The sequence below is a fragment of the Amphibalanus amphitrite genome, unplaced genomic scaffold (assembly GCF_019059575.1).
Source record: "Amphibalanus amphitrite isolate SeventyFive unplaced genomic scaffold, NRLGWU_Aamphi_draft 001989F_arrow, whole genome shotgun sequence".
NCBI classification, from domain to species: Eukaryota; Metazoa; Arthropoda; class Thecostraca; order Balanomorpha; family Balanidae; genus Amphibalanus; species Amphibalanus amphitrite.
Window position 1 is genome coordinate 60,811 of NW_024883482.1, and position 22,825 is coordinate 83,635.

At 46.4% G+C, this 22,825-nt stretch overlaps 1 protein-coding gene across 1 annotated transcript; it reads left to right on the forward strand.

The window, feature by feature from the left end:
• Window positions 1-604: 604 nt before the first annotated feature.
• On the forward strand, window positions 605-22,822 carry LOC122376030 (Golgi-specific brefeldin A-resistance guanine nucleotide exchange factor 1-like; the record flags this gene model as incomplete). The annotated part of the gene is made up of 14 exons (XM_043355686.1): window positions 605-740; window positions 1,786-1,896; window positions 2,593-2,695; window positions 5,939-6,037; window positions 6,467-6,585; window positions 7,805-7,913; window positions 8,510-8,616; window positions 8,787-8,910; window positions 9,335-9,442; window positions 12,893-13,128; window positions 19,236-19,305; window positions 21,429-21,575; window positions 21,985-22,205; window positions 22,721-22,822. Coding segments are annotated over exons 2-14 (1,647 nt in total), but the record flags the coding sequence as incomplete, so codon positions are not given.
• Window positions 22,823-22,825: the final 3 nt, after the last annotated feature.

The following is a 22,825-nucleotide window of genomic DNA, read 5'->3' on the forward strand; positions in this document are numbered from 1 at the left end:
ATTCACGGGCCGGACATCACGGGATGATGGTCGCCCACCCGTGCCTTAGCCAAACGGATCAGTCACGGGCGTCACCATTTTTGAACGTAGTATTGGTAGGTAGAGCTCTCATGGCTAATTTACCAAAGCATTCTTACCATGTAGCGCCATAGGGGACAGTGCTAATGAGAAAATTTCATAATTATTGGTAGGAATCGGGAACTACCAAGCCTATATAAAACAACATCCATGTATTGCTACCTGGATCTACTCTACTAAAATTCAAGCACTGCACCGTGGGCCACGGCCGCGAAGTTATGAGCCAGACCAGAGTGCTTGTAGATAGGTACCCAAGTACCTAACTCACTTGTGCTGGTTCACCTGAAATTATTCGTAGTTTTCACGTTCATGCTGCTTTTCAGCTTGATACCGGATAATTGATAGCATAGCTTTCTAGTTTCTATACACCATGTTTTGCTATCATTTACTTGCGGCATTTTATTTCGTCATACATCACAGACGCCGCTAGATGTCACCACTATTTACGTGTCTTTTCTATAAGACTTGTTACAAATACAGTACTGACGCAATTGAGACGTTTGTTTCGTCTCCGTCATCCGTAAACAAATGTCACATATGGGTCGAATTCCATGAGCGGGGAGGATGTCCATGGGTAGTTTTTGCTTATTTAAGTAAATAATTAACATTGTGCGAATGAAAGTCACTTCAAAAGAAGCCTGAACACATTGGAAATCTTCCAGGTAAGCGTCAAAGTATGTCTAAGGGTAAACTTTCGAAGTTTTGCTCGGAGCCGGGGTTAGCCGTCAGCCGTCGCTCGTTGGAGCTTCATAGCATTTCAATTTCAATTTGACGATCATCAGAAGCTCAGCTCAGTACCTAAATTTTGCTTTTATTTGTACGGTAGTTGAATTTTAGAAAATCAACATTTATTGGTCTTAACCTGCAGATTTTCGGAAGGAAGGCTTTTGATTCGGTCTCGCATTGCCAATGCCACCTCCTTGCCAAACTCAAAGCTGCTGGTATAGAGGTACTCTTACCTGGAGGGCCAGCTTGGAGTATGGATCAGTTGAAGACTGGCTGCTACAACACTAGTCACCTCACTGTTGTACCATCCACATTCCACTCCAGACACAACTTCAGCGGCTAGCAGCCCAAAGCTCAATCAGCCCAGTCCGCAGACTCCGCACTCAGCACCTTAGTCCCAACTGTGCGAGTCCGAGGGCTGTCACAAATGACAACCCAGGGGGCTCTGAAATGGGAGGCCTCAGATGACATTTCGCACACATCATCAACTTGGCTTATGATCTGAATGTGGAGTGTAACAAGTGAAGTTAGCAAAGGTTAGGTCTCGTCTTACTCTGAAATTTCTTAAATCGTCCGCTTGCGCCAAAATTTATTCGTCCATTCATGCTCCGAAATTTCGGCGCACTGAGCTTAGAGCTACGCCGGATGCTGCGTCGAAATTTTCGGCGCAATCGGCCTGTTACGCCGGGCATGTCGACGGTAGCACGAATTTTATCCAGCCTGGCTCAATCCCAACTTTGACAACTTTGAGTGGGGAAAATGTTAACTTTGAGGGGTGAAGACGCAACCGGCAACTACTCGTAATGATACCAATCTCAATCATACTTTCAACGGTGACAACTGTGAACTAACCCGAGCTCTCCCCGCAGACTCGCCCCGCAGGCAGCCCGGGATAGCAACTGTGTGACTGATCTCGAATTAAATGGCCACCTGTCATCACTGCAAGCTAACCCTAACTCCCTCCCCCAACTCGCCCCGCAGGTCGCCACCATGAGGCCACCAGGGAACATTCTCTACATCATCCAGGGGGAGATGTCTATCCTCCTGACGGCCATGCGCCGCGGTCCGCGCTGGTCCGGATACAGCGCACAGGTGAGGGATACCTGAGAGATATGCCATATCTCACAGGTGAGATATACCTGACAGTACCTACCTTCAGGGCTGGGGAGTCAATGGATTTTTAGTGACTCCGATTCTGACTCCGGATTTGGCTTCAGAAATTGACTCTGACCCCGACTAAAGACATCTGCAGGGTCAATGGACTCCGACTCTGACTCTGACTTTCAAAAACTAACTCCGACTCCGTCTCCAGTCAGAACTGTGGATTCCGACCGACTCCGACTCTGACTCCGCGGCCCTGCCTAATCTTGAATTAAAGGTCGTAAGGGCCTCTGGATGGCGAAATACCAGATGCCCTGCTATACTATTTATTTTACAATGTCCAGAGCCAGGCAAGGAGGCTTTGCCATGACTGTGATTCAGGTGCTGTCATCTGTTTTGTAGATGTGTGGTTTATATTAAACCATCAGGAAGTGACTGGCAGGTCTGACAAACTACTTATGGCTGATTCATAGACAGTTTCAGTTAACTATACTTGACGAGTCTAGCAATGCTTGGGCGGAATATGAAGATTTGCCGATAAAGGTGTAAGCAAGGAAGAAATTCCAGACAACAGTTGACCAAGAATCTGTTTTATTGTTCTAATTCACTACATTAAGGGAACACCATGCCCCACATGTTCAACATGTCCTGATTCTTCATGCTCACATTCGTCATGTTCACCCCCAGCAGGACGAGGGCCAGGACAGCCTGCTGAAGGCCTTCGCGGAGCTGAAGGTCATCCTAAGCCATACTGAACACTGGGAGGACCTGGATCCGTCGACAGTCATCAGTAAGTGTGATACGGTCAATTTACTGTCATAAAAGTGCCTCAGTCTGTCCCACTTTCAGTATGTCCCGTTGCTTAGTGGTTGTCGGGTATACTGAAATAATAATAATAATAATAATAAAATAATGTTCCCGTAGCTCTGTAGGTTCGGCCCACCAGTGGTTGGTTGCCAACATCACAAGAATCTATTTGCTTTGAATACGTTTGTAGGCTAAAACATTGCCGAAATGTTCGCATGAAACCTCTTCCGATTTTTATGAAGTCATTTCACAGGAGTGTCGGTGTCATTCAGAGTTATTATCCCTAAATTACATCGGCTGAGCAGCCCTTCTTTTGCTGGGGTACCGTAGCGTACAGCGTGGGACTCCCAATAGTGAGAGTCCGAGAACGAGTCGCTCCCGCGCTCGATATTTGAAACTCCTGACGTGGATGTTCTTCAGTTTGTGGGAGCAATCGCGGCCAGTTAAAGTCAATGAATAAGATGAACCACCTGGCAACCTTTCAAAGTCACCTTGACCTATCTCAGTCATCCTTCGTTGTCGCGAATTCTGTTGCGATTTGTTACGGAGCGAGCGAAGCGAGCGGAGTCTTACGTAGAATAACGGAAATTTCTGAGTATGAGCGGCCGGCCGGCCGGCCGGCCGGCCATGCGGACGCTTTTGCGAGGCTTATATCTCAGCAACCACTTGACCGATTTACATGCGGTAATTTTTGTGTAGGGTAGCTTCATTCCTTCTACCAAGTATTGGACTATTCCCGATGCATGTGGGTGACCCCTTATGCACGTGCCACGTGCAAAACGAAGAGGTGTCAGTTTTGTAATTGTTGCAATATCCCGCGCCCCGTTGGGCTCTGCCGAGCAACGCCTTGAGTTGGGGGGGGGGCCATTTTGGCCCCCCCCCTAAGATCTCGAGAACCACGCAACGTAGCGACAAGCGGCAAACGGTGTTGGATAGCCCTATCAGGGAACTACCTTGTGACCCAATTTTATTGACCTAGGTCAAACCGATGACGTCACAGGTCAGGTCAAAGGTCCAATTTTCACCGTTTACAGGCATTTCAAGAAATGCGTTGTAAAATCGAGTAAAATGCATTTCATTGAAAATCATCGATGGGGAAATGTTCTTCAAACACATATTTTGCTAGTTGAGGTCACTGATACCAGGTCAGGTCACTGAGGTCAGGTCACTGGGGGGTCACAATATGAAAGTGTCGTGTGATACATGTTTTATGGTCCATTTTACATGACAAATGCGATTATGTGGGTCAGGCAGCCTTTGGGGCCAGCTTAGGTCACGTTTTGGTCAAGGTCAGGTCAAGGTCAGGTCAAATAAGGTCAAATTTCAAAGTTGATATTTTTGCATAAAATGGGTATCGAATCGATGCAGCTCGTCACGGGGAGTTCAATGGTGGTCTTTGTTTTGCCGTACGAGGTCTAGAATCGCTAAAAATTGAGTTCAAAAATTTGACGTCATCATTTTTGAACAGTTTTTTCGCTATAACTTGGCCAAAAAACGAGATATCGATCTGAAATTTGGTATGTATATAGAAGAGCGCAGGGACTATCATATTTATTCCGGTTTTTTCGAAATTCAGAAAAATTTTGGATTTTTTTTTTAGTTTTTCTAAAAAAATCAATTTTTTGAATTTTTTTGGGTCAAAAACCCAAAATTTCGAAAATCCGAGATAGCAGTTTTGTAGCGCCGCTTTTTGTCTATTAGACCATATAAAGAACTTTGAAATTGCTTGATAACTGTAGATTTGGTGAGCGTTTCAAGATTGCATGTTTTTTGCTCATTTTTGCTCGAACATGACCTCAGTTTGACCTCAATAACTCCTGACCTAAGGTGACCTAAGACTTGAAATTTGGTGTGAAGGTGTCAAATTGATGCCCGGAAAGGTACTGAAAATTTGGCGGCGCTGCGCGCCGCCGTTTTCTTGCTATTCAGGAAAAACCACAGGGGGGGGGGCCAAAATGCCCCCCCCCCAACGGGGCGAGGGATATCTCGGTAACTACTTGGCCGATTGCGCTGAAAGTTGGTATGTAGGTAGGCACCCACTAGGCACTGCATATCCATGTGCCAGAGTTGGGGTGCTGCTGCACGTGCGCACGTGCAGGGGTCGTTTCCAGATCTCGAGAACGGCTGGACCGATGGCGCTCAAATTTGGTACACAGTTAGGGACCAGTTAGTAGGGTGCCGTGTACAAGTCAGTTGGGACCCATTTTGCACGTGCGCACGTGCAGGGTGCCGCTCCCAGATCTCGAGAACGGCTGGGCCGATTGTGCTCAAATTTGGCACATCGCTAGAAACCGGTCAGTAGGGTGCCGTGCACAAGTCAGTTGGAGGTACCCCTCGAAATTTCGCACGTGCAAGACTCACCCCCTCGCTCGCTCCGTTAGTCGCCCCAAAAGGCGCTATACTGGTATTCTTCTTTCAGATACCTTCTGGCTAGATGGTTATTATTTACGAAGGTCTCCCAGTCAAGGAGTCGCATCAAACGTACAGCGGCGACTATCGTATCACGCATTTTATTACCCTCCAGATAGGAGCCAATCCTTGATTTGGGCTGAGATATCAGATATGTCCCTTCACTAGCAGGCGGATTATATGAACTTTCTTCGTTTTTGACGCTCACACAAATCTAAGGTTTTACGCGACACAAAAAGACGTCCGTTTATGCTTCTTTGCAACATTTGATGTTTAAAGTTTCTATGTGCGTACATGCAGATATAAGTGTTGGCTTTTGACACCTCATTTACTTATTGTGAACTTTTTATATTAGTGTTTTGATAAATCTTGTGTAACTTTTCGCAGAAACGGGATACCATAGAAGTGAATCGCATTGCATACGATCTTCAGCCAATGTACGAAGCGTATATTTATCATTACCTACTGTCGCGGAGGCGCGGAAGGAGAGACGACTGAGCGGGCCGAGACTTGTATTGCGACTGTGGTTCTGATTCTGATTCTGATTGGGGTTCGCCAGTGCCTGTGCGTTATATGCAAGGTGGTTGCACAATGAAGGACCGGTCCGCCGACCTTCTGGTATATCTAGGTCGTCGGGCGGTGCCGTCACGAAGGGGAAAGTGACGGATATTTCATTGTAACAAAGCTTGAACGTGTACTCTCTTTATCATGATATGGAAGAAGGGAATCGGTCCCACATTATCTTTCATGTAGCAGTGAGAGCCATCATTGTCACCAACTGGCAAGTCCCAACTCTCTCCCCATTTTATCTTGGCAGCTCCGTTCCTGAACGTCATCCGTGACAATGACACCCCGGGACCGGTCACTGGACTGGCTCTGGGGGCCGTCAACAAACTGCTCTCCTATAACATCATAGGTAAGTGACGTGTGATGTTTGACGTCATAAGGACATCATACTGATGGATGGTGTGTATTATGTAGTAATGGGCTATAATGGTCAAGGCCTTGAGAGGTGTGAATAAGCATCTCTTCCGTAAATATTGATGTAATCAAATCATTGCTGTCAGGTGACTCATGAAGTTGCATTCCGTGCAGTTAGTGATGTGACCCGCCATATGATGTTCTCTTTCTCTCTCTCTCTCTTTCTCTCTCTCTCTCTCTCTCTCTCTCTCTCTCTCTCTCTCTCTCTCTCTCTCTCTCTCTCTCTCTCTCTCTCTCTCTCTCTCGCTCTCCCTCTCTCTCTCTCACCCTCTCTCTCTCTCTCTCTCTCTCTCTCTCTCTCTCTCTCTCTCTCTCTCTCTCTCTCTCTCTCTCTCTCTCTCTCTCTCTCCCTCCCTCCCCCCAGACCCCAGCCTGGAGTCTGCCCCTGCGGTGATGGAGAGTATCGCCGACGCTGTGACTCACGCCCGGTTTGTGGGAACGGAGACTTCCAGTGACGAGGTGGTTCTCGTCAAAATACTGCAGGTTAGTGATGGGACAGATTACTTATGGATGGGAAATGCTTAAGCAAGTGATTACGGAGCGAGCGAAGCGAGCGTAGTCTTTCCTTAGATTAACGGAAATTTCTGAGTATGAGCGGCCGGCCGGCCGGCCGTGGTCACGCTTTTGCGAGGCTTATATCTCAGCAACCACTTGACCGATTTACACGCGGTAATTTTTGTAGGGTAGCTTCATTCCTTCTACCAAGTATTGGACTATTCCTGATGCATGTGGGTGACCCCTTATGCACGTGCCACGTGCAAAACGAAGAGGTGTCCGTTTTGTAATTGTTGCAATATCTCGGTACCTAACTACTTGGCCGATTGCGCTGAAAGTTGGCATGTAGGTAGGCACCCACTAGGCACTGCATATACATGTGCCAGAGTTGGGGTGCTGCTGCACGTGCGCACGTGCAGGGGTCGTTTCCAGATCTCGAGAACGGCTCGACCGATTACCCTCAAATTTGGTACACAGTTAGGGACCGGTTACTAGGGTGCCGTGCACAAGTCAGTTGGGATCCATTTTGCACGTGCGCACGTGCAGGGTGCCGCTTCCAGATCTCGGGAACGGCTGGGCCGATTGTGCCCAAATTTGGTACGTCGGTAGAAACCGGTTAGTAGGGTGCCGTGCGCGTCAGTTGGAGGTACCCCTCACAATTTCGCACGTGCAAGGCCCACCCTCTCGCTCGCTCCGTTAGTCGCCCCAAAAGGCGTTATACTGGTGGTACAAAACACTTCGGGACGGAAATAACTTGAGAATAGTGGATCACATCCGTGTGAATAGGTATGTAGTGGTTCGTGCCGTTATGAAACGTAGGTTGGAATATGATCAGGGTACGTACAGACTTAACATAATACCAGCCGGATAGCAGTGGGTCAGAACCTTATTTACTTACAGACAGAAATACTGCAGTTGTGTGATTTCACTTTGGTGTGATGATCGTCGCTGATTAATAACACATAACTGAAACTCTCCTCATCACCATGTAGGCTCCAGTGATCCAGGGGGGGGGGGGGCAAAATGGGCATTTGCCCCCCCCCCAAACGGCATAATTTTAACATTACGCCTATGGACGATGCATGGAAAGAATCGATAAATTGTTATGGTTTGCCCCCCCCAAACTCTGAGCTGGATCCGCCTCTGGTAGGCTCCCAGCCGCTTGCCGAGGACTGTATGTATTTGACCGCTTATGTGTCCTACCCAGGTACTGAGGACTCTACTGATGATTCCCTCCGGGTATCTCCTCTCCAACGAGTCCGTCTGTGAGATCATGCAGAGCTGCTTCCGACTCTGCTTTGAGCCACGGCTCAGCGGTGAGTATGACTCAGCAGAGTCAGAGTCAGACTGAGGAGTGTGACTCAGTGGGCTCATTCAGGACTCGGACCCTCGTGGTTGGTACTGCATCTCTTGTGGTTTGAGCTGCATTTCTACAGGATTTAAAGGGTAAGTAGGACGTTTGGAGATACATATGTAATACATAATATAATATGTATCTATATAAAATGTATACATTGTATATTACATAATGTATATGATTTATCGAGGCTGAAGGCTCTTTTCGACTTCATTGCTTTTTTGATGGGGATGGGGAGGGGGATCAGGGCTCATTTGAATTGTTCTACCTCCTTGGGACTCAGGTGGACTATGGTACAAATATCTGAGACTGGGGTAGACTCCGAGGTAAGATCTGTATTTCAGAGTTGTTCTGTTGTTCAGACGTATCCATCCTGATATATCCAACTTCTCACCTTCACTCACTGAGATCTATCACGCCTTTTATTTAATACGTACCCGTTACATTCCAGAGCTGCTGCGCCGCTCAGCTGAGCACAATCCTAATGGACCTGACTGGTTCGCACGACTGCGTTGTATCACGTGCTGTATTTCCCATTAACCCTCTATGTTCCAGAGCTGCTGCGCCGCTCTGCTGAGCACATTCTGACCGACCTGACTCAACTGCTGTTCACTCGACTGGCCGAAATGTCAGAGGATGATCAGACCAGCTCTCTGGCCCGGGTAGGTCGTTCTGTTTTGGGATTTATTGAGACTTATTTTGGGCTGTACCCAGCTTATCGATGGTATCTCACAAATACTCGTCCCGATTTATGTTTTGTACAGTTTTAACCATGAGCCTAAAATAGCCGGAATGACTTACGCTGTCTAACTTACCGTTTTGTGTTTTTCAGAAGCTGAAGATGCGCTCGGGAAGTCTGGACGGGCGGGGGAAGAAGAAAGGAAAGTTTCCCCGGCTGAAGTACAGAAGGAGGCAAGGAGAAGGAAAGGATGCGATGGGAAAGGAACAGGGCAAAGGTGAGAAAAGGAGGGAATGAAGAAGAGACAGACCATTAGCGAGTTCAGGTTTATAAAGAGAAATGATAAATTTAGAAATTTTAGAAGACAAAGGAAAACAATGTGATGCGATGCTGTATCAAAGAATTTCAACGAAATAACATTTATCATGGAATTGCCCTGTGTTTTTAGGCGAAAATTGTTTCAAAAGGGCTGTCGATTATGTATTATTTTTTATTAATTTTACCGTCGTACCACTGTCGCCCTCACAGTTGATTCATATATCAATGAAAAGTTACCAAGGGCAGTGTCATGGGGCGAACTGGATAATTTGCAATTAACATTAGATGGAGAATGTCAGAAGTGAAAAGAATGACAACACCAGCGCCCTCTCTTCGAACAATTCGCACCAAACTGAACCTCAACTTCCACTCTCCGTCGACAGATGGTGCTGCTGTGTCCGGCGTTGTGAAGAAGCCCGACAGTCTGCCGGTGGAACCCACCACCACGGAGTCACAGTCGGAGGGAGGCGAACAGACTAGCCTGGAAACTGGTGGGTGGCAGAGAGTTTGAGAATAGACTGACCATTTTGAGAGGGGCGTGGTTCCTGGTCTTCATGAGTTCTAACGCTACATCCGTCATAGCATTGGGCCTGTTCCAGCGCCTCCAGAAACCTCCAGAAAGCTCCAGAAAGCTCTAGAATTCTCCAGAGAGCGTTCCAGCGCCTCCAGAAAGCTCCAGAAAGCTCTCGCCTAAGCTCCAGAAACCTCCACTGCCGTCGGGAGGAAAAAAGCCGTATCTGGGGCACTTTTTCGAATTGAAAATTGTTCAGGAGAGGCAAAAACGCGTTTTTTGTTATAAAATTCGTTAACTTTGCTCAATAACGAAACAAAACATACTGCAGTGATCGGAAAGAAATTTTACATTCAATGAAAGTGGTTATAAAAGGGAAATTATTTTAACCTAAAAGCAAAAGGCGAAAAACTTTTTTGCTTCCAATTCAACCCCGAGTTTGCGGAATCTTTCTTTCACGAAAAAAGCCGTATCGTGGAAGAAAGCCGCATCGTACGAGACACCTGAGCAATACTGTCATGAAAAAAGCCGTATGTCTGATACATTGAATAACCGATCGGGAATAAAGCCGTATCGCCATTTTTGTTTAATCATATTGTTGTCAAAAAGCAGTATCATCGGTGCATTTGTATTGACAGCGTATTGGTTCATAAAAGTACTAAAGCAGTTCCGCTGCCGGTTCCGTTCCACTGCTTCAACTCTCAAGTATGGATATTCAATTGAACGTTCGATACAAAAACAAACATGATACCCATTTTAAAGGAACTATCCCACCTTTAACATGGGGTTTGAGTTGAGACATCATTATAAATAATCGCATTATTGTCGTAACTTTAGGCTCTTGGATTCTGATTGTGCAGGGTGCCATCAAAAGACAGCTTGACCAACCGACCAGGGACGTAGCCACGGGGGGGGGGGGGGGGCACAGGGGCCATGCCTCCCTCTAAACGCGAAAAAGATAAGATAAAACTTAAAGAAAATAACCACAGCTGCACCACACCCCAAAAGATAGTGGGCCAAATCCGAGGAGTTTTCCTTTTCTGGAGGGGCACGACACTAGGCCGCGACCTGTGGCCCATCCCTGAGCAAAATCCTGGCTACGTGCCTGCAACCGACAAGGGGAATCAAGAATGCTGTCTTTGTACGGTGCTTCAATTTTCGATTACACTGGACTCCAGAGTTAATTCTGAGCCACCGATATATTCGGAGTGATGAGTGTGCCGGTCTGCCGCTGCGCCGAAGCCACGGCGACAATTTCGAGAGAACCGAGATAGTGTAGTTTCCCATCGTCGATCTGCAGACCTCAAAGCACTTCAAGGGGGCAAGAGACGATGAGTGGGAATGTTGCTGATTAGCTGGACACAAGGTTCCCGGAAAAGGGACGCTGTTAAGTCACGTGGTGCGCAGCTACAAGCACGGAACCGCCCGGCTCCTGAACCAAAATAGAGGATGGTGTAAGAACTTCAGGAATTCCCGTAAAGAAACTGCATCTACAAAGCCTGTGCGAAACATCTAGGGCGACAGCACTGTGCCGTGGCTGAGGGTGTAAGCAAATGCCGCCTCATTGTCGGAGGTAGCTAGACTGCTGACAACTCCACACGTCTGCGGGAACGCCCTTTAGAGGGCGCACCCTCAAAAGGCCCCCCAATGTGCACTCGTATTCACAGGGCTCTGATTATAGCGCCTACTGCAACAGAGCAGAGGGCTATTCAGTACGCCTTGCTGCAACCTCCACCGGCCACAGCTGTGCTGGTAGGCTCTGGGCAGCTGCCCGTAGAATATGACAATGTTGGGCTTGTGTGGGTGCTACAAGGTAGCCTAAATTTCCAATATGATTGAGCATCATGGGTATGAGGGAGCCGGAAAGAAGACGGTAAAGTCATTGACCCGGAATGGAAGTGAGATGACGGTCCCAAAGATACATGGGCGTGGTCACAATTATCACAATGAATGTGACGAGGTTGGCAATAGCAATCGACCTTTCACGGTATTCAACTATACCTTCAACGGTTTTACGACAAAGATTGTAGGTCGTCGTACTAAGCGTGCCGGCTACGAGCTGCATGTCTATGATGATTACCGGGTCGAACTTAACATGATGCTATTTTGGTTGTGGGGTGGGGTGGGGACAGGGAGGCCAAATTAATCATGGGGGAGGCTAGGTCGGGTATTTTTTGTTATTGGAATTTTAAACGAAGCTGGGGAAAAGAACGGTCGGATAATACTGGCGGTCCCGGCTGGTTAGCACATCAAAATACTGAATGCCCGGCACCCTGCTGACACCACCGAGCTGGCAAAGTTCTGTTGGCTTCAAACTTTTTAAGTTCACTCCCTATTTTATTTCAATTAAAATTCCCCTATAAATGGTCACATATTGCTACGATCACGTAGCATGTTTGTGTAAATGTTCAACTGTTCCGTCCAGGATATGCCGAAGCCATGCTAAATGCGTAGATACGGCTTTCTTCCAAACTGCCTGGACCAACGATTCGGCTCATATTTCACAGGCCACCATCAAATAAAAGCCGTATCTACAAGATACGGCTTTCTTCCTGACTTATCAGTTCCACATTCTTTGTTTGAAATTTTGTATAAATGCCGTATCTGCCGAATTTAAGGATACGGCTTTCTTCCTGCGTGTTTTGCTATCCCTGATGTAACAAATCCGTTTTTGAATTTTTATATTATATATAATATTTTCATTTTTGAATGTACACACGTTTGAGCAGTACCATTAAACGCATCATGAAAAGAGCTTTCCAACGATATCAAAAACGAAAAATCGATAAAAATGTGACATACGGCTTTTTTCCTCCCGACGGCAGTCCAGTAGCCTCCAGAGAGTTGGGAGGTCCCAATTTCTCTGGAGGCTCTGGTCTACAATTATGGCGCACATGTGACAATCACGAATGTAAACAAAGGACTTTTGACTGCTAATTCTACAACTTGAATGTAAAGAAAATTACATCGCTATAATTTTGTTCATCTTTCTTTCTAAAATTGAAAACAAATTTTGTGTTTCAAGATAGAACAATCGTCATTCTTTTGGTATCTGTGACACCAATCTCCAGAAATCTCCAGATTGCGTTCCAGCGCCTCCAGTGAAACCTCTGGTAGAGCCTCCAGTCAAGAATTTCTACTGGAGGCGCTGGAACAGGCCCATTGATTCGGAGGATGTTATGGGTTTAGTTAGGCTCTCTGTCCTTTTTGACTTAGGCACTCACATTGTTTCGTTTTTTTATATGTTGATGATTGATCGTTCCAACATGTCATCCTCCAGAACAAGGCATACTTCAAATTCTCCTATCTATTCTCGCGATGAATTTCTGAGCGGCCCTCGCATACCTACATTACTTACACCAATCTCAAACACACTTAAGCCTCTCAGGGCTCATTTACACTCTCTAACATCGCCCCTTCTCTCTCCCAGGTACACCCTCTGACAGAACACCTCTCGCCACCACACCGGGCGTCCCTAAGGGCGCCGTGGTCGATTTGAACCACCTGGACCGAGTTCATGTGCCGGAGACTGTACGTGAAACCCCGGAGGAGGGCCCGCCAGTGGTGCCATCTACTGAATCTACCGGGGAAGTACCGGTTGAAGATGGGGAGAGTGTGACAGAAGAGCAGAGAAGTGGAGGAGATGGAGCGGGGGAGAATCGAGAGGTGAGTATTGGGGAGAAGGGGAGAGAGGGGGAGCGAGGGAGGGAGGGAGGGAGGAAGAGAGAGGGAGAGGGAGGGAGGGAGGGAGGGAGGAAGGAAGAGAGAGGGAGAGGGAGGGAGGGAGGAAGAGAGAGGGAGAGGGAGGGAGGGAGGAAGAGAGAGGGAGAGGGAGAGAGAGGAAGAGAGAGAGAGAGGCGCTCTCTCAGCCAACATTAAGTCTTCCCTTCCTCTCAGCCGAGGGACTGGTAGAATTGAGAGGAGACTGCGATGGTATATCGCCTGAGACAAAGGCCTGTGCCTACACCAGACAGATTGGCCACAAACTCTACCAATTTGTCGGATCGCAGCGGGAACACCTGTTCGACTTGGATGACTGCGCCACCCTAAAACAGGCTGTTACTCGAATGGCCTGGATTATGCGCTTCTGCCATAACGCCAGGCGCCCGCCCGCTGAGCGGTGGTCAGGACCACTGAGCCCAGACGAGAGGAAAACCTCGCTGCATGAGCTAATTCGGACAACCCAAGAGTTGGCATACCGTTCCGATATAGCTTCAAAACAGAACGGCTCAGCCCTGCTAACTGTTGACTCGACTCTGGACAAAATGCGGCCACAGCCCACAGCTGAACGCGGATGGATTATTGTGCGCCGTGTTGAGAACAAACGAAGGTGGAGGGGACGGAAGGTGAAGGTGGGGCCGCCGGAAGGTGGAGAGGTGGTAAGGAAAGAAAGGGTTTCTCGAAAAGCGGCAAAAAAAAAAAAGATTCAACATATGAGTTTGGGGACTCGCTCTATCGTCTGGAAGAAGATAGGCCCCTCTTGCATGGAGACACAAGTCAAAATCGTGTTCAGGTGTTTCTAAATAGTCTGCAGACCATTCATATCGAATATGAATCTCAATCTAAATACGTTGCCAATTTTATAGAAATATTCGTCCAATGAGACTGCGAATTCGGGGTTAGTCTCCTCCGTGTAAGAGGGGCATATCTTCATCCAGACGATAGATTGAGTCAGTTTGGGCAGACGAGTAGAATGGGAGAGTTTCATAGACGGGAGAAGGGGGAAAGGTGGAAGGTTATCGTGAATTTCATTGAAGTGCGGTATAGGGCGGTCGGAGGGAGATTTAACATATGAGTTGGGCAGATGATACAGCGGACTAGTTTTATAGATGGGAGTCGGAGACGAAGGTACCGAAAATCCATCGACTCCGCAGCCCTGGTTCGGGTTTGGGGGTGGGGGGGGGATGATCGTTGGCACGGAGCGTTAGAGATGCGAGAGTTTTGCGTATAAAAAGGTTTTTCTCAATGCAATGCAGTTTTGAAGCTTTTTGATGAAACTGTTGTAACCTCGATAAATAAACTCGATAAATTGGAAACAATAGATTTGTGTGAGTGATGCAGAACTCATCTCAAATATGTGACTGTCCTTCTGTGGATTAATATGTTTTTCACTTCCATTTTTTCGGAACCAAAACAAATCACACCCCATAATTAATCGTCATTAACGACAAATGTTCGCTATTCCGCATGTTAACCCGCGCCCCACTGGGGGGGCTATTTATAGCCCCCCCCCTCCCGTTTTTCTGCAATAACTTCCAAACCGCTTGACGGATCGACGCCAAACTTTCAGTACCTTCGGCTGCATCAATTTGACACCTTGTGTCAAAATTTGAACTTCGTAGCTACCATAGGTCGGCCGGAAATGACGTCAGAGTGACGTCATGTTCGTCCGATTTCGACGCAAAACATTGAACCACGGCAATCGCTCCCAAGAGCTTAGTTTTTAAGCTAGGTCCAATTTCTTTGCATGAAAGGACTCAGAATTGACCGCGCTATCAAACTGCTATCTCGGATTTTCAAATTTTGAAAATTTCGAAAATTTTATATAATAACATTCAAAATTTATATTTTTATATTTTTTCAAAAAGTTTTTGACTTTTCGAAAAAACCGGAATGTATGTGACAGAACGCATGATTATGACTAACTCTAGCAAGTTTTAGCTAAATATCTTCAAAAATGGCCAAGTTATACGCATTATTGCAAAAAATTCACAATTATTAATTTTTCAAATCAATTTTTCAGTACCTACGTATTTGACATCGTACACCAATATAAATGGCACCATCGTGTTCCTGAGCTCAAACTGCATCCAATAGACACCTTTTTTGTTGAAAAATTTCAACTTCAAAATTTGACCTTTTTTGACCTGAAAGTGACCTGACCTAAGCTAAATTCGACTCAAAATGACCTCGAATGACACAGACGACATCAAATTCGAAATCTATGGCCTAAATGGACCATAAAACATGTGTCACGTGACCGACGCATGATATAATATTTCCGTGACCTGTGATGACCTGACCCTGACCTGAAAATCAAAGTACAAGTTTGGTACCCTTAAGGTATCTAGAGCATCTGTTCACGAGTGTGGAAACCAAAAATGAGCCTGATCTGACTTGTAAGACGGCGGCCAGAGCCCAAAATGTGAACGAGCCAAAATGCTAATAATTTTTACTTTGACCTGACCTGTGACGTCATCGGTGACCTCGAGGTCAATGAAATTAGGTTTCGCTCGACAGTTTTTCCGGGGCTATCAGACGCTGTTTGAATTTTGACGATCGGTCCAGTAGTTTCGGAGTTAGGAAGGGGGGGGGGCTATGAATAGCCCCCCCCCAGTAGGGCGTGTTATACACAGACCCCAGTGGGGCGCGGGTTAATTTGCCAAGTATATCGCGTCCGGAACTCGTATCAATTGCGGAAGGTCCTCCGGTTGAGTTTACGAAACGTTCTCCTGATGATGTCGAACTGTTTATAAATCAGCATGTATGTTACATAGTTTCTGTGCACGGATTTGCATGGTCGAACGGACAAATATGTGATAAACATTAGTTAGCCGAACTGGTGGATTGGGACTTAGGAGGGGTAGAGAGATGTTTATGAACCCATGAGAAATATTTGTGAAACAGGGAGGAGCATTGCGCTTATAGCTGGGGTTGGAATGGGGGTGGCGAACTATTGGTGTACGACCTCATCTCTGAAAAATATTTGTGAAGTTCATACGTGACACAGGACAGAATATACCTAGTTATCATACGCGCACGGTAAAACTGACGTCTGACTTTCGTTGATGATTGCTCTGGCTTTATTGATTCGTGTTTTATGTTTACTTTAGCTGTTTATTCACATTTGAGTTTTATTTCGTTATTCGTCTTCTTTTTAGGCTTTATGATTTCCAATGTATGCACTATTCTGGAAAATTTTGCATTGTCGATGTGGTTTTAAATCCAAACTTCACCTACAAGCAATATCATATACGATGGCTGTCAAACAGTGATATATGAATTGTTTTTATGATGTGATATCTTTCTAGCCAGCGTCATTGGAAGCTCTTACTTTTGTTTGGCGTTAAACGCATCGTTCTGCCTCTTGGTGCCCATGTATTGCCCATTTATTTACATGCTGTATTCAAATCACCAACAGGAGTACGACACACAACAAAATGCATGGCTAGAGCTTGTTAGAGCATAGTTCACTTTTGGTTTCACGTAGAACAGCTACCATCCATCGAACAGTCTTTGGGCAGTTGGCTATCATTACATTGCGAAAAAAAAACATTTACCACTCTGAGGCAATGATAAGGTAACTAGGTACATACAAAGAGGAAATAGAAATCTCTTGAATTTAGCTTTTCTCTTAAAACTAAAGAAGCTCTAAAAACTAAAAACTAAATCGCCCCATTTACATGTCCCTCATTTTCATTCCATTTTCCAGTTTCTCATTCTTTCCGTCTCCCCCCCCCCCCCCCATACACACACCAGGTCCTTCAGTTTGGCACCGTCTTTTCCACTCCCTCTTTCTCCCCTTCTTCCACTTCTGTCTCTGCCGTTCCCCCATCATACCAACCACCACTTCCTTTAGTTCATCTTCATCTTCAACCACCCATCTCCTCATCCTTTCCCTTCTCTCCCCCACCACGCCCTTCACTCCAGCTTTATCTCACACATGGCCTTCATCTTCCGATCACACCAGTTATCATGCCACCTCCTAAACTTCCCTCCCAAGTGCACACAATCTTGTCCTTTCTTCTCGCCGTTCGGCTGGCCTCTGTCCCAGTTCTCAAAATCAACCTCCGTTCCATCGCTCCACCCCCAGGAGTCTTCCGTTCTCGCTAAACCGATCCAGGTGTTTTTCCGACCTCCTTCAAAAGCGAGGATGTTGATGTGGAAGATGGTGTCGTGATGGATGGAAGCCAGTCTAGCGCGGGAGTCGAGCGAAGCACAGGCGTGGTGGGATGAGGTCCATGTGGTGCGGTTTTTGGTGAGGAAGAAACAGGAGGAAGAGAACTTACTCCAACCGGGAGGGCAGGTTGGTTTAGGACGAGGGCTGTTGGAGAGATTGCTGGAGAGAATGTGGGAGGAGTTGTTGGAAGAAGAGCTGGGAGGCTCAACTTGAGGCGGTGAAGATATTTGTTCCTTGGAGGCTGGCGCTGAAGATCCTGATGAACAGATGATCTGCTGAGGTGGATTCTTGCTTTCCTTGGTCAATTTTTGATCGCTTTTCGCCGTTTCCATGGTAACCGGAGAGGCGTTGTTGTGCGTGTCGATGTGACTCTCCTCGCCGCTTTGCTGGAGACCGAAGAAAGTCACCTCTGATTCTGGCATGGTTGGGGGATGTTTCATTTTCTCTTCAGTCAGCGATGGAAAATATTCCACTTCGTCCTTCCATTCCAATGGAAAATAGTCGACTTCCGTGTCTACTTCATTAGGATGATCATGATAGTCGTATTCACTTTCCGGTACACTGAATGGGTAGCCTTGTGACAGCAAAAACGCATGAGAAATTGGCATGGAGATGGCCAGTAAAACCAACATCAACCTCATGAGATATCCTCCAGCTAAAGTCATCTTCTTCGTTATCTTCTTCGTTATGTTTAAATCTCAATGGGCCGTTGTGTTATAGTGACACCGAAAACACGCGTTAGCCGTTACACCGAGTTTTTCCAATCAGCTTGTCTGATATTGTGTTTAGGTTAGAATGGGAAGATCTTTAGCTAAGATCTAGTGATCTTTATCTTATATTGGTGATCTTCAATCAGACTGACGACACTTCGGAGCTCAACTTCAGATTTTCAGCTCAGAATCGACTGATCCTCAGCTGACTTGTCCGGTGTTTCTAAGCCGAGATTGGTGAACTGCACCGTAGATTGACAGGTCTTCAGCTTCAATAGACTGATTCAGCTCAGATTGACTGATATTTAACTCAAACTAACCAATATCTTGCCCGGTTTAACCAAATCACCAACCGAACAACCGCTCAACCGTCAGGCTCACTCACTGACTAATAAACCAACAGACCGTCCTACCGGCACGACCGTCCAAACCCAACTGGCCACCAGACTGGGCCTCTGTACATTCCACTGTGTTGTACCCCGTGCACCGAGCAGCACTCTATCACCTCCTGTGTACGTTTTTAGCTCTGGTGTAGCATCTCTGGGGATTTGAATTCGCTGGATGTTTATATTCCACGTCGGGCTGTGAAGCTATGACGAGAAGATATGGGGGTGTTTTTGTGGGGTAGTATTAGTGCAGTGGTGTGGGGATGGGTTATAATGTTGACGTATTTGACATTTGGCTGTAGTTAATTAGCTTGGTTACCTTGAATAAGACGAAAACAAGACATCTGCCGTCTAGCTGCAAAGTGCAGATGGTTGGGACCTGGGACCGTGTTTTCGTTTTCTGCAGACTGAAGGGTCGACAGTAAACACATGTGCTGTGACGTCATCTCACGAGAAGCAAGCTACAGGGACTAGCCAGTCGCTAACGTCATGCATGAAAATAGCAGTTGATGGCATCGCGACAAACAAGTTAATCATCAGCTCCATTACCCGCTGATTCTATTTTAAAGTATGTGCACTGCATAGCCTACGTTTGTAAACAAATCTTGACGCATCCTGAGCCCCTCAGCGTGGCAGGAAATGTGTTAATCATTGCACTGTCATACTGTAGTGAGGCTCGTGTGATACGTAATATCTTATTTTGCTTTGTTTTTCTTTAATCACGCGTCACTGCAATTGCTTATTACTGATCTGTTTCTGTTCTTTTTTATCATGCAGCCTGACGACGCCCAGCCGTCTACAGAGCAGCCTCAGGCAGCGGCCAATGTCGGCCCGGAGGGGCCCGCAGGTCAGTTAACCAAGGTCATTTAGAGGTCACACAGGGTCTGTCTTAGATCATGGATAGTTCAGACTCAGAACCAAGCTCATTTACAGGTCACAAAAGGTCGGTACAGGCTCATGCATAGACTACAGAAAGGTCAACCTCTGATCATGTTTGGATCACATAAGGCGTCAAAAATGTCATTACTAGTCACTAGATCATGAGGACGTCACATCATTGTTCTCCTGATCTTTTACCCCCCCCCTCTCTCTCTCTCTCTCTCTCTCTCTCTCTCTCTCTCTCTCTCTCTCTCTCTCTCTCTCTCTCTCTCTCTCTCTTTCACCCTTACTCACTTCTTACTAACATGTTAACCCGCGCCCCAGTGGCGGTCTCAGCCAACTTCGCCCTAGGGGGGGGGGGGGCATGTTACCACCCACCTCTAACTAAAAAACTAAGAGGGCTAGAAGGACGCGGTAAAAAGCAGTCGATAGCTCTCAATGCGTACGTTTGAAAGTATTTCAGTCATTTTTATCTTAGAGCAATATTGGGGTCACCAGAGATCATCAAAGGTCAAAATTTGCCAATTGTCATTATATTTTTCAGAAAACATGCCGTTATCTCAGGAACTATGGTAGCTAGAAAAACGCATAGATCAGCAATCGATAGCTTTTGAACACTTCTTTTGATAAGGTCATTATCAAAATTGACCTCAGGTCAACGGTTTAGCCTCCAGAGGGCAAAAACTCAAAAAAATAGCTGTTTTCACGAAAAGTGTTTTTCGACAATAACTTTCGACTACGAAAAGCCACGACATTGCTATTGCCAGAATCGTGTTCCTCTCGCCGAGACGCGTCGAATGAACTATAATTTGACCTTGAAAGGTCAACTTGAAAATTTGACCTCAGGTCAAGGTCATGACCTGACCGGAAAAGGTCATGTTGCATATAAGTCGATGCGTCTCAACAAGACAAACACAATGAGACCATCCCCAGCGTTCTATCTCTTTCCAATCGCGAGTTATTGGCAAAAATTTGTTTGTAGCCTCAAATGACCTCGGATGACCTTTCTAGAGGCTATCAGCAAAAATGACACCTAGGTCATCACGGGTGGTCCAAATCATTGTGATTCTGAGATATTTGGACTGTTCCTATGCGTACACACGGATCTAGAGGCATTTTCATTTTTCTCCATTGACTTGTAATGGAAATGTCACGCCACTGACCTGACCTTAGGTCACGGATATAAAAATCCGAGATATACAAATTGTAGGCGCCCATAACAGCATGCAATCCACCAAGTTTAAGACCTTTCTGACAAACACTGCAGGCTGGACATGATTGCAAATTTTTTTAGGCTTGGTCAGTTAACTTGACCTGGTGACCTGACCTGACATGACCTGGGGTCAAAAATTTCACACATTGTCCAAAATTGATGTACCAAAAGCTATGCCAAGCGGCGCGGCGCTACGCGCCGCGGTTTTTTATTTACACGCAAAAAAAAAAACGCGACAGGGTGGTAACATATGCCCCCCCCCCCCCACTGGGGCGAAGGTTAAAGCTGCTGTCACTCACCTCTTAAGGCCGCCCCACACTGGAACTCGCATGCGGGTTGCGAGTTTGCGGGTTTTGGGTTTGCGGGCATAATACTAATTCATAGAGTGATTAGACTGTTCCCTTATGTTAACTCCATGAATGCAGTGAAGCCATTACACCTTCAGAAAATTACATATAGTCGCAATACCAGCACAACGAATCAAAATTCGACTCCAACGAAAAACCCGCAAACCTCGCAGAACTCGCAGACCTCGCAGCGAGGCAAATCGAAAGTTGACTCAAAATCAACTTTTGGAATGCGATGCAACGTGGCTCGCAAGCTAAAAACATGCAGACTCGCTTGCTAGATGGTAGTGTGAGTCACTCAGCTTAGAATGATTCTTTGATTTTGTAGAAACCCGAAAACCCAAAAACTCGCAACCCGCATGCGAGGTCCGGTGTGGGGCGGCCATTAGTTCTTACCAGCAGTTCACCTAAGTTCCCTCCCTTCTAATACCGTCAGCTCCTTCGCCCCCATCAGTCTCTAACCCTTAAACCCCTCTAACTAACCACCTCCCCTCTCCCCCAATAACCCCTCTATCCCTCTCTCTCCCACAGAGTCCGCCGAGCCGCTCTCTACGGACGGTGAGGCCCCCTCGGACGCCGTCTCACTATCGGGCGCCTCAGCCGAACCGCCGCCCGATGAGACGGAGGATGAACTGAGGGAGAACCCGCAGGGGGTGAAGTTCACGGGACGAGGAAGAGGTAGGGAGGTGGGTAGGGAGGGAGGGAGTGAGTGAGTGAGTGAGTGAGTGAGTGAGTGAGTGAGTGAGTGAGTGAGTCATGTAATGGGGTGGAATGGAATGACATGGAATGGAAGGGTAGAGAAAGGAGATTTTAACCGAGTTACCGAGTTAAGGAGCCTAAGGGAGCGTAGGATGGTAATGGAAGGATAATTGAATGATATGAAGGTAAATTTTCTTTTTATCTGTATGTGGTGGATAATTATAGTGATATTGATGAGTGAAATTGGAGACACACGATAAATTTTGACCATTTTTGGACAACGTCAATTTATCATCACTTGTTCTCATTTATCTTAATATTTGTCATTTATCACCATTTTTCACCCCTCGTCACTATTTCACTCATTTCTCCCCATCTCTCTCGCCAGGCTCGGGCCCTCTGGTGCCCTACGGCTTGCCCTGTGTGCGTGAGGTGCTCAACTTTTTCGCCTCACTCACGTGCCCTCTGGATCGGAACAACTCCGACTTTATGATCCACTGCGGGCTGGGACTGCTGGCGGTGGCGCTGGAGACGGGAGCCGATCATATGGCCAGACTGCCCTCGTTGATGGCGCTGGTTAAAGACGAGATCTGCAGGAACCTGTTCTCGGTGAGTGGAGTTAGATGGGAGTTGAGTTTAGATGAGTTGAATTGAGTGGTAAAGACTTAAGTTTGAGTTTTTTTTTGCCCGATTGGAGAGGAGATTTTTTTTTTGTGTCGGAAAGGATTTACTACGGATAAGATGACGGAACATAATTGTTTATCTGGCATTAAAATCACATGGTTATTAATTTGGCAATGATACTTTTCAGAAACGGTGAATACTGAATAAGCTATGCAAGATGTAAAAAATACTTCTTGAATCCCAGTTTAAAAACAATCTAATAAGTACACTTTCATCATTCATGTGTGATTATACTCTACATATTACGTTGTCAGATAGTGAAACGGTGCCAAGTTTTATCTCAGGCAGCTTTTGCCAAATTGTCAGGGAACTCAGATTTGTTTTTCAATAGAAAAACACAATTCTAAAGAATAGTGTTTTAACTATTGACAACAAACCTTCGGTTATCTTACCACACCCCTTTTACACCCCATTTACACCCTGTTTACTCTCCTCCCCAGCTGATGAACTCCGAGCGCTTGTCCATCTTCTCGGCGTCTCTGCGCTGCGCCCTACTGCTCTTCGAGTCTCTGCGCTCCCACACCAAGTTTCAACTGGAGACCTAT